This window comes from Triticum dicoccoides, chromosome 1A (genome assembly GCF_002162155.2).
Source record: "Triticum dicoccoides isolate Atlit2015 ecotype Zavitan chromosome 1A, WEW_v2.0, whole genome shotgun sequence".
In the NCBI taxonomy this organism is placed as follows: domain Eukaryota; kingdom Viridiplantae; phylum Streptophyta; class Magnoliopsida; order Poales; family Poaceae; genus Triticum; species Triticum dicoccoides.
In genome coordinates, this window is record NC_041380.1 from 606,922,253 (window position 1) to 606,933,881 (window position 11,629).

General features: G+C 45.7%; 2 protein-coding genes across 2 annotated transcripts; one reads left to right on the forward strand and one right to left on the reverse strand.

Moving 5' to 3' along the window:
- The first annotated feature begins 220 nt into the window (after positions 1-220).
- On the forward strand, positions 221-5,193 carry LOC119295345 (serine/threonine-protein kinase GRIK1-like). Its single transcript, XM_037573759.1, has 12 exons — positions 221-671; positions 1,399-1,476; positions 1,587-1,631; positions 1,712-1,786; positions 2,312-2,392; positions 2,477-2,483; positions 2,610-2,725; positions 3,659-3,754; positions 4,056-4,122; positions 4,446-4,561; positions 4,640-4,718; positions 4,802-5,193. Exons 1-12 carry the CDS (start codon positions 333-335, stop codon positions 4,939-4,941), a joined length of 1,239 nt encoding a protein of 412 aa, XP_037429656.1. The 5' UTR covers positions 221-332; the 3' UTR covers positions 4,942-5,193.
- Positions 5,194-5,658: 465 nt separating this feature from the next.
- On the reverse strand, positions 5,659-10,178 carry LOC119295337 (ELF3-like protein 2). Its single transcript, XM_037573752.1, has 4 exons — positions 9,537-10,178; positions 7,889-8,850; positions 7,267-7,318; positions 5,659-7,139 (listed from the first exon to the last, which is right to left on the reverse strand). The coding sequence occupies exons 1-4, from the start codon at positions 9,786-9,788 to the stop codon at positions 6,087-6,089; spliced, it is 2,319 nt and encodes a 772-aa protein (XP_037429649.1). The 5' UTR covers positions 9,789-10,178; the 3' UTR covers positions 5,659-6,086.
- Positions 10,179-11,629: the final 1,451 nt, after the last annotated feature.

The window sequence follows — 11,629 nt, forward strand, 5'->3', positions numbered from 1 at the left end:
GTGTGCTTTAGCATCTCTGAAGTAAAACTAGTAATAGCTTTTGGCCGAATAAATATCCGACCCCGGGCGTAAGTTCAGGAATCTTTATCGTCAGAACCGTCCTCATTCCCGATGTTGTTGTTGTTGTTGTAACGAAAACAAAAACAAAAACAATAAAAATAAAAATAAAAATAAAGAAATGAAATTTGTTTGGTTTTGCCCAAATTTTGGCAAACAAAAACGAAATTCCTTGTGTTTGGTTCCTTTCCCCTGCGCCCAGGCCAGGCTAGGGTTTCTCACACGCCAGCAGGCAGCCAGATCCGCGCCGCCGGCCGCCCATTCAGACCACCAGGATGAGCTGCTGCTGCTGCAGCTGCTTCGGCTTCCTCAGCAAGCTGCACCACCGCCCCGCCGCCGGAGACAGCGACGGCGCGCCGTCCAAGGTCCTGCTTTTGCCGAGGTCCAGCGACGGCGGCAGCTTCTACGCCGGGGACAACAGCAGCAGCTTCCTCGGCGACGAGAGCAGGAGCTTCTACGAGAGGGAAGAGGAGGACTACCTCCTCCGCCAGAGCGACGGCGACGACGAGCCGCCCCGCAAGCGGTCCGAGGACATCATACTCTCCCGGGCCCGGAACGGCTTCGCCTGCAGGGACAGCCTCGTCAGGGACACCAGGAAGCTCTTCCGCTCAGAGGTAAGCTCATTACCACCACCAACAACTCTGTTTTCATTTCTCCAATGGTTTGTCCCTACAAATAAATCCTTCCGCTCCGTTGGTGAATTTAGCCGCTGAGCGCCGTAACATGGAGCCCATTATTTCTAGACCAAGAGTACTACCTCTCTCTCAGTTTACAGGGCATGCGCGTACCCCTAGGTCGTTAATTTGACCAACCTAATACAAGTCATATATTACAAAAAATATACCAACATAAACTTCGGAGTTTCTACTTTCAAAAGATATAATTTTTGTGTTATATAGTTTATATTAGGGTGTTAAAATTGGTAACCTAAGTATACGCGCAAGACTTGTAAACTGAAACGGAGGTTGTACATACAATGTGGCCATCAACAACAACTCTGTTTTTTTTTACCCGTTCATTCATTTCATTTCTCCAATGGTTGGTCACAAAGCAATCAATCCTTCCATCCGTTGACAATCGATCACACATGATCCGCTGGACGTAGTTGGTAGCGCACATGGATTATCTTTAGACCAAGAGCGCAATGTGGCCATCGCTCACTCTTCTGCCAAGTTATCCAACAACTTGACCAGGTTTTGATTTGATAGCAATGCCATGCCCGTTGCGTGCCTAGTCAATCAATGGTTCATGGCTTGTATGAGAGCATTTTTTTCCCTTTTTATCTTTTGAATTGACAAGTATAATCATCACTCCCCTCTTCTCCTTTTGGCATTGCCTTAGGACGAAACAACCGGCTGTAAGATGATCAACCAGTATGTTCACCTGGGCAAGATTGGTGCTGGGAGCTATGGCAAAGTGGTAATAACAACAACAGACCCTTGTCAAGTGTGCTGCTACCTATTTATGTACCACTACTTCCCTCGCTGATTACCTCTCCTTTGATTTCATTCTAATTCTAAACAAACAAGGTTAAATACCGAAACATCAAGGACGGAAGGTTATATGCAATAAAGGTAGGTGGTTTCGACATTTCTTTCTGCACCCGCTGCATAGTGCTATCTATGTCTACTTGACGGAACTCTATCTATTTCAGGTGTTGAGTAAACCCTACATGTTGAAAGTGCGTGTTGTGCAGTCAGAAACGGCCATGACAGATGTTCTTCGGGAAGTGAGTAACTCTTTGTTAAACTAGTATTTCCCTCTATAAGACCTGTCACTTTGCTGTGTTGTTATGGCGTGTGCAAAGTTCTCTGGGAATGTACTTGTCTGAGCTTTGAAGATGTAAATACTGTTAGTACTTTCTCTATAGGCACACATTATTTACAGCTACAGAAGAAATCTATTTGGGATTGTGCACCCATTTAGTATGCGTCTTTTTTTGTTTATTTCAATATTACCTGTGACCATTTTCCTTCGCTTTAGTTTCACTGGCTCTGATGTTTGTTATCAAGAAGCTGAATTGTGCTAAATTTGCCTTGGGATGCTCCAAAGGATTTTGCCATCACCACTATATAATAACTGTACTAAAAAATTCAGTTATTTTTCTGTCAAAAGGCAGAAGCATATTATTAGTAGCATTTGTCAAATGTTGCATATATACAGTGTACCGCATCCTGTTTTTACTTGAGAATCAACTACCATATTTGTTTTCCAAGTTCTCTAATTAGCTACCCTTTTATTGCATCGGATACAGGTATCCCTCATGAAAATGTTGGATCATCCCAATATAGTAAATCTCATTGAGGTGATTGACGACCCAAACACAGATAAATTCTACTCCCTCCGTTTTAAATTAGATGACCCAACTTTATACTAAAGTTAGTATAAAGTTGGGTCATCTATTTTGGAACGGAGGGAGTACATGGGTATTTATTGTTGCTCTCGTTGTTTTGCTTTATTATTCTAACATGGCGCTATTTTAGCAGGCTTGTTGTCATCTTGGTCGTTATTTTACACGATTGCAATTTACTCTTTTCCCTTCCCGTTGGCAGTTCTTGAGTATGTTGAGGGGAAAATGGTGTGCAATAACGGCATAGGTTTAGGAGAAGCTACTTCCAGGAAGTACTTGCGGGACATTGTCTCTGGTGTTATGTATCTTCACTCTCATGTAAGACTTTTTAAACTCTTCACCAAGGAATGGTTCATCATGGTTAATTCTGTGCTAATAATATAATAACAGTGTCTATTTCATTAGCACTTTGATCATGTCAAATAGAAATTTCAACAAAGATATTTGAAGAGCTCTAAGTTTGTTAGATAATCATTATTTGAAGCAGCATGTTTTAGCTTTCACATATTTTTTCCCTTCCACTGAACCTAGTTATGTTGGCGTGAAGCTGACCAGCAAGCTCAAATGGTCGGCGTAAATTATCTTAGTAGACAGATTTTCTGTTCATAGTGTTAAACTGTTAAGTCCATGTTTGCTTAGCTACTGACTGAGTTGTTCTGTCTCCGAGCTACCTGATTGCACAGGCAAACATTAGCCTGGGTTTTATAATCAATGCTCACCTCATGCTTTAGGAGGCATAATATATCAGTCAAATGTACCGACTTGCGTATGAATGGTATGCTTGCTGCTTTCGTAGGAACGTTTAGGGTTGAGCTTTCAGCTTCCATATTTCTTAGTACAGTGCTTGGTTGTTGAGTTTCTTGCAGAGAAAACCAGAGTCCTATTTAAAGCCAATGACAGAAAACAGGGGAGATGTGAAACCTGCTTTCTTCTAGAGTATAATGCTTGTGGTCTTGTTTATGGTTTTAAATATACTTTTCTGATTGTATTTACATATAAATGTGGCATCTAATAAATAGTTTGGGCGGCGATATGCATCAAAGCATGATTTGTCTGTTGCCATATGAAGCTCACTTATTCGTAGTTGGCATATTCCACCGTTGAATTCTAATTCAGTATATGTGTTTGTGCACACACTTTGGTACATAATGGATCGCCGGAATAGGTTTCTACAAATAGTTTACATTCCATGTCACAAATTTTGCACTGTGTGCTTGATACAAAACTTATTTTTCTTGTGTTTTTATGCAGAACATTATTCATGGTGATATTAAACCAGACAACCTCTTGGTCACAAGTACTGGCAATGTGAAGATAGGGGACTTCAGTGTTAGCCAGATATTTGAGGTCCTTTTTTAATATTGTAGTTGTATTTTTTATTTATGCCAGTAAATTTATTCTCACTGGCAGGGTGAAGTTTTTTAGTCTAGCAAAGTATATAATCTTGGGCTTCACAATTTGTTCTTGTATAAAATCTAAGATTGCAAATTGCATACGTGAACGATATTGTCACTTACTCTGGGAATTTTGAACATTAGTCGAGTAGACAATGTAGTCTGATGATTCAGTGTTGTAAACCATTTTTAGTAGGGTTGTGGAGCCTCCTAGCTTGGTGCTTTACACATTGGGGTACTTGATTATGCTGCAGGATGACGATGATATGCTTTGGAGGTCTCCGGGTACTCCAGTTTTCACTGCACCAGAGTGCTGTCAAGGTACAGTTACATGACTTTGATTTGAGTTATAAAAGGCGGCACGCACAATCAGCCAGTTACCAAAGTATCCATCTGAAGTACAACACCAGTGGTTTTTGGAATATTGGTAACATGGTGCTGTAGGTGTTTCCACAGCTAAATGATTGCATAACTGCAGCAGATAAAGATAAACAAACCCATAGCCCCAAACAACTGTAAGCAACCAAAGGGCTTGGGTTGTGGGTGTGATGCCAATAAATATAAGAAGTTGCTAAAATATTCTCTGGCCATGGCATGAGCTTGCTTAATGTGATGAACAATTTTCTGCCTCCCTTCCGCTGCAGGTTCAGCCTACCATGGCAGAACAGCTGATACATGGGCAGTCGGTGTTACCCTGTATTGCATGATCACCGGGAAATATCCATTCCTTGGAGAAACTCTGCAGGAAACTTACGACAAGGTGCGAAATATACGTTACTCCCTTCTCAGTTTACCTACCGCATAGACTCACCAAGGTCGCTCCGCTGCTGTGGGACAGATCGCCAATGATCCGGTGGAAATACCCGGCGACACGAGCCCCCAGCTCGCCGACTTGATGCAGAGGCTGCTCTACAAAGGTGTTCCTTGCAGGGTTTTTCTATTTTGCAATGAAGGTGTGCTTGCTGTGTTAACAGTGGTGTCGTTTGTGCTTTCCTCGCAGATCCGGGAGATCGTATGACCCTGCAGGCCGTGGCCGCGCATCCCTGGGTCGCCGTTGCTGAGGGTCCGGTCCCTGAGTTTGTGTGTAGGTGCGGTTTCGGTCGCAGGAACAGGAGTGATTCGCAGGAGGCGGTGCAATAACAGAGAGCCAGCCTTTTTGGGCATTGCTGTGGTGCTAGCCTAGTAGTGTGTGTGTGTGTGTAGATATAACAGATGAAGTGTGTCGTAGCAAAACAATCTTTGTGTTTTGAGTTTTCGGTACAGAATAGAGTGCCAGTCGATTCTTTTTTTTTATCGCAAGCTTTACGCACATCGCCTTGTGTCACGGCGGCGAATGTTTTATTCTTGTTGAATCAATCCAATATAGTGAGAAAGCAGATGCTCCTTTTTTTTCCTTTTTTCTTTTTTTGATGGGAGCAGATCTTCCTTTCTGAGAGTGTTTTTATTCCATGGGTGAATTTTGAATCTGATGTGTTATAAAATCTATGTTGTTTTTATGGGAAGAAGAATAACTAATGTGTTTTTCATGTATATAAATGACTTGAGAAGCTACAAACTAGTATTATTATTGTTAGGTTGGAATAAGAATCGCATTCCCTTTCACTAGAAAATAATAAATGACAGAACAATTCGTTTAGTCTACATCTGACCTGTCATACAAATCAAAATGTGGTAACTGTGTTTGGAAGTTGTAAAAAAACTCTCAAATACAATATGCTACTTTCAGCATTTGCAAATCCAAGTTCAAACACAAATTTAAAACTGTAACAGTAAGGTATTGGCTCACTTCCTGGGGTTGGCAATAATCATCTGGCAGGTTGGCCCAATATACAAAAATAAACAATACAGTACACAATGGGCAAAAAAAGAAACATACCAAATTTCTTTTATAAGATATCAGCAGGCACTATAGCTGCACATACATAGATAATATAGCAGAGCCATCACTCCCAGGTTTCACTTCTTTTTGCCTGAGACATACATACACCTAACACTAACAGTTACAGTTTTCATTCTGGCATAAATAGATAGATAGATTGATAGATACAAGTCCTGCTTTGCGCAACCAGCACTCATTCTGTTCTGGCAAGTCCTGCTTTGCTTTGCATATTTACAGTCGCCAAAAATTCGCTTTTACCGACACCGAGGGACAAATATATAGGAATGCTATTTGCTTGCTGCCTGCCTGCTCAAAAATAACAACATACTCCCAAGCGCTAATTGGCTAAGCTTTCTTCCTTCCTTTCTTTCTTTGTGCCGGCCAACCACTGCATGCGGTCGCTCGGTCACGGGCCGTTCTGCTGCCTCTCCATCTGGATCGACCGGAAGATGCGCGCCGCCGACTCTGACGCGGTGCGCGCTGTGTGCGGGACCACCCGGATCACACGGGCCGCTGCCGCCACCGGGTTCTCCTGGCTGCCCGAGGAGACCTGGGGTTGCTGGGCCGCGTTCCCGTTCCCGGCCGACGACGTAGGGAGGGGCGCCGCAGGTGCGGCCGCGGCAGGGCCCCTCGCCTCGCCCTGGCCCTGCTGCCTGTCAAAAGGGCTGCTGGCGGCGCTGCTCCCTTGCAGCTCGCTGCCGCGGGACGAGTGGAACCTCCAGACGCCGCCGGCCGACACGGCCTCGTTCCTCATGTTGCACGAGCTCCTTGAGTGGTGCTCGACATGAGTGTTGGGTCGCGCTGCGGCCACGCGGCTCACCTGCTCCACTGCGGAGGATGAGACCACCAGGTTCATCACTGGCACGCTGAAAGGCCGGAAGTACATCGGGGGCATGGCTGGTGGGCCGCCGACGCCCATGTGCTGCGGCTGGTGAGGCATAGGGATGCCGTATGGAGAATTCATGAATTCCCCAGCTGTAGATGGCAGGCTCAGAGGAGCACAGCTTGCGTAAAACGGGGCCAAGATGCTTCCTGCCGGGGGGCACGGCCCTGTGTATGGTTTGTAGACGAACCCTTCCGACGGAGACATGACGGGAACGAGCCACTGATTCTGAGGCGGAGGAGCACACCAGTTGTTCTGCTTGTTGTCGGGAGGAGCAGGCATAGCAGGAGGGTTACTGCTAACCGCACCGTTTGATGCAGCTTGGTTCTCATGCCGGACCTCGACTACATCATTGTCTTGAGATGGTGAAGCCTGGTTTCCTTCAGTGTTGTCTTTCAAGTACTCCGCCTGCTGCAGGGTAAGCTGTGCATCATCGTCGTCTTTGCTTTTAGCTGATAGAAGCTGCTTTTCCACATTGGCTGCAGCCGTCTTCTTCTTGCTTGTCACCAGGGCACTGCCAAGGCACGGATCCCCTTCAATAAGTAGGTGTGGAGATGCTGCAATCAACTTCTGCACCTGCTTGCAAGCACATACATAACATGGCTATATCAGCGTCCCAACACAAAATACATCAATAAGCTAACCGCCCGCTTGTGGCGAGTAAGAATCACAGGCTACTATATATTTGGTGGCGCAGACTCACTTTGATCAGTCGATGCAGCTCGAACACTTGGACAGCAAAAACCCGCTGCTGACTGTATAGAGTTCAAAGAAAAGTGATTACAAAACAAGAAAGGAAGTTATAGTGATTAAGAGAGATACTCCCTCCTTCCAGAATATAAGGTGCATCAGTTTTCGTGCAAGTCTAACTTATGTATGTTTGACCAAGATTATAGAATAAAATATCGACATCTACAATACAAAATAAAATAAAATACAAAAATACTTTCCGTCATGGATCCAATGATACAAATTTGTTATTGTATATATGACACTTTTTTCTAAAAACTTGGTCAAACATGCACATGTTTGACTTTTGAAAAAACTAATACCTTATATTTTGGAATGGATGGGAGTACTACATTTAAGCATCAGTCTGTCAAAAAGGAAAAGAGATGTTCATAGAATGCACATGACAAATGTGCATGCGTGTTTGTGTTTGCATGTGTACAGTAGGGTGATTTGAGATGATACAGCATGTATAAATGGGAAGATCTAATCCGCTCGACTGCCTGGCTCATTTGCTGAGCACCAAGCTTATGTGCACACAGACCTTTCAAAAACACGAAGACAGAAAGGACAAGACCTAAGTGGTGAATACTTACTTGACGATAGCTCTTCTTGCTTTCCAGAAATGCTTTGGACCAATAGCACCGACAACATCATCTGGAGAGATCTCCAGATCTGGCAGAGATTCCACAGAGGAATCCGAGGAATCATCCCTCTGCACATCGTGATGTCCGGTTGATCTTTTTCTCTTTTCACCAGTCTCTCTTAGGCCTTTCTCCGACAGTTTAGAAGCGCCGTTGCATGCGATGTCAGTAGAGTATGGCCCATTTCCAGCCTTTGGAGCATTCTGAGACTCAGCAGCATTCTCATTCCTTGTTCTAGCCTGATGCCCCTCGTTTCGGGAATGTTGCTTATCAGAAACATTTATACTGCTCGTCTCTTTTACCCTACTATACGAAGAGCCTTTGTCGTCTCTTTTACCCATTGTCTTCTCTGCAGAAAATTGAAATGATGAAGTCCTCTCTTCAGCTTCCAAAAAGTTTGTCGTTGTGTTTGCTGGTGCTTTGTCCCTGATAATACTTGGAGAGTCCATTGATCTCGTGTCCGACGCGTTCCTTCCTTCCAGGTACCTCTTGTCGGTGTTGGGAAATTTTGCAGTTGGTTTGGACAGCGTAGGCCCACTCTTATACGGACTTGTAGCTGGGAAGGGTGTGGAATTCTCTTGGATCCTCACTTCCTCATGGTTGGAGCGAGGGCGCACTCCAGAGCAGAAGACAGAAGGAACCGTAAAATCATCATCGTGAGTCAACTTCTTCCCAGAAGAATTCTTCGTGTTGTTGTTGTTGTTGCTGTTATTGTCTCTACGCTGTGAACTACTACACTCAGCAGTCGATCCTGCAGCATAGGCGTCCTTGCTCTTAAGCAGGGTGGAAAGCCTCCCAGATGTAGCATGGCCATCCCGCCCACTCGAGTTGGTCTTGATGTGTTCGGGCAAACGCACAGGTTTGTTTGAAGGCACACAAAATGATGGAAAGAGAGGTCTGTCGATCCCACCAATCTACAAGAAAAAGGCGCAAGTTAGTAATAAGTAGTAGTTTAAAAGAATGTACTCTAGGATACAATTACAAATGAAGACATTGCCCAGTCGTGTCTCACTGAAAACTCATCATCTTTGCTGTGTGCAAGTGCAAACAGAAGTGACAGACAATCTTCCAATTCCACATCCCTGATGCCTATCGTGGGAATCATCAACCATGTACCCGGATGCGCCCCATAACCGTCACTGCACTAGCGTTCAGAAAAGAAAACTGCCAAACTCCGGAAAGCGATAATCAACGCAAGGTATCTAACAGATAAAGAATCACTCGTCGAGAGCCAACCATACGTACATCGTAAGCATCTCACGGCACTCGTAATCATACAACCATGCGTGTGTCGCTAAATTCGCATACATACATACATCAAAAGAGCATCAATAGAGCGAGCGGCAAGGCGAGACGACATGCCGGCCAAGCCAATAGAGGCATCCTAGTCTAACACTGACACTGTGAAGCCCCCACTGCACTGCTGCTGAAGCAACCGCCGGCGGCCATGGCAGGCGGCATCTAGGTTTCAATCCAATCCAATCCAATCCAATCCAATCCAATCCAATCAGCGGACAGGCTAAAAATATATACGTGCATACATAGAGGCAAAAAAGAAAGAAAAGGAGAAGATGGGTGGGAGGAAGGAAGGAAGGGATACCTGTCCGGCGGAGGCGGAGGAGACCGCGGCGTAGCTGGCGGCGGGGCGGTGGGCGGCGGCTGGGGCGGTGTTGGCGGCGTTGGCGGCGAAGCGCTGGGAGGGGACGCTGAACCGCTCGTAGAGGGCCATCTTGTTGCGGGGCGGCGCGCGCGGGCCGCCGCCCTTGAGCGTGGTGTCGTTGACGTGGAGCCTGGGGAAGAGCGGGCCCATGACCTTGTCCTCCCCGCCGTCCTTGCCGCCGGCCCTCCTCATCGCGGCCAGCTAGACAACTAGCTAGGACGCCATCATCGCTCGGCCGGGGGAGGGAGAGAGAGGGTGGGAGGGAGGGAGGGAGGGAGAGGGGACGGAGAGGAGATCTCCGAATCAAGAAGAAGAAGAAGAAGAGGAGGAGGGGAAAAGGGCGGATTTTTCGGGGTCTCCGGACCGGGCCGCGGAGCACGGGGGCAGCGGGATCGGGCGGCGAGCGGGATTCGGATCGGTTGGGGAGAAATATCTGCCGGCCGCGGCCCGGGGACGGAGCAGGAGGAGGGGAAAAGCGGAGGAGGAGGAGGAGGAAGAAAGGGAGCTGCTCCGCTCTGGTGAGGTCCGTCTGGTGGAGGAGACGGCCACGCCCACCACCACCAACAGAGTGTGTGTGTGTGTGTGTGCTGGGGCTGGGATGACATGGGATCCTCATCCACACACAACACCACTGCAAATGAAAAACAAAACAAACATACTACTACTCCCACGTAGTACAAATTTCAACTAGAACCCATCATCCAATCCCCAAAACCAAAATGTAACCAACAAAAAACCCTTCTCTCCCCGGCCAGCGTCCACCCTGGCTTGAGCGTCAGGGCGTCGCCTTTCTTTTCCGTGCTGAAGATTCATTCATCATGTGTCCATGTTCTTTTCCCTGCATCTGTGTCGCCATACATGTCTAGACATGCTTCATATCTCAACAAACAAACAAACAAACAAACAAACGGCGATATCGAAACCTACATCAACACTTGATTTTGGCCGTATCTCCGACGGAGGCAAATGCCAAGCGCGCCACAAAAGTCATCGAATTTGCATCGACATTGTCATCGCATCCAGCTTTATCCAATATGACCCTTTTATATAGGTGAATACGTACATCCATCTTATATGTTGTGTAAAGCTCTTCTAAGAACAAGAAAACATGTTCAAAAGTTGGTGGGTGCAGCTAGGCTCCTGCAAAATTTCACCAATGAGGAAGGGGTATAGTTGAGGGAACAGTTTCATGTACTATTCACTTGCTCTCTGTGTGTGTCTGTGTGTTTTGCTAGGCACTGGCAGTTAGTATATCCTTTTTATGCATGTGAACCCATGCCTATATTTTCCTTTTTAATTTTTTCATGAATTTAAAAATCCGTATGCAATGAAAAAGAGTCGGGGTTGTCTTTTGACACCGATGCGGGGTAGGCATTCCCATGTCCGCGGAGCTCGTCTTACCTAGTGCTTCTCTCCCGGTCTCTCCATAAACATTCGACATTGCTAGGTCGCTTTGACGGCGCTTTAGACTTAGTATATATATTTTTAACATGGGGAGTGCTCCCAAGAACACAAATGCCTCATTTATTATCAAGCAGTGGTACATAGCATCAAACCACATGACTCAAACTAAAAAAAACAAATTGCCCCTAATTTATGCTAAGAGGCTACCAATTGGGAAAGAAATTGCAACTGCGTCTGAAACAACAACCGTACAGAACGAAGCAAGCCAACGTCGGGGATGAATAATTTGTCCAACGAGCACTCCACAACTACAAGCCATGGACTTCGCACTAAAGTTGCACTGCCTCCCATGTAGCATCATGGTCGGGGGGATAAGAGAAGGGCATCTTTCAACCATAGGATTCGACGGATCGCCGGAGAGAGTCGGGTTTCGACCACCACATGATACGTCTCCAACGTATCTATAATTTTTTATTGCTCCATGCTATATTATCTACTGTTTTGGATGTTTATGGGCTTTATTATACACTTTTACATCATTTTTGGGACTAACCTATTAACCCAGAGCCCAGTGCCAGTTTTTTTTTTTTGCCTATTTTAGGGTTTCGAAGAAAAGGAAAATCAAACGG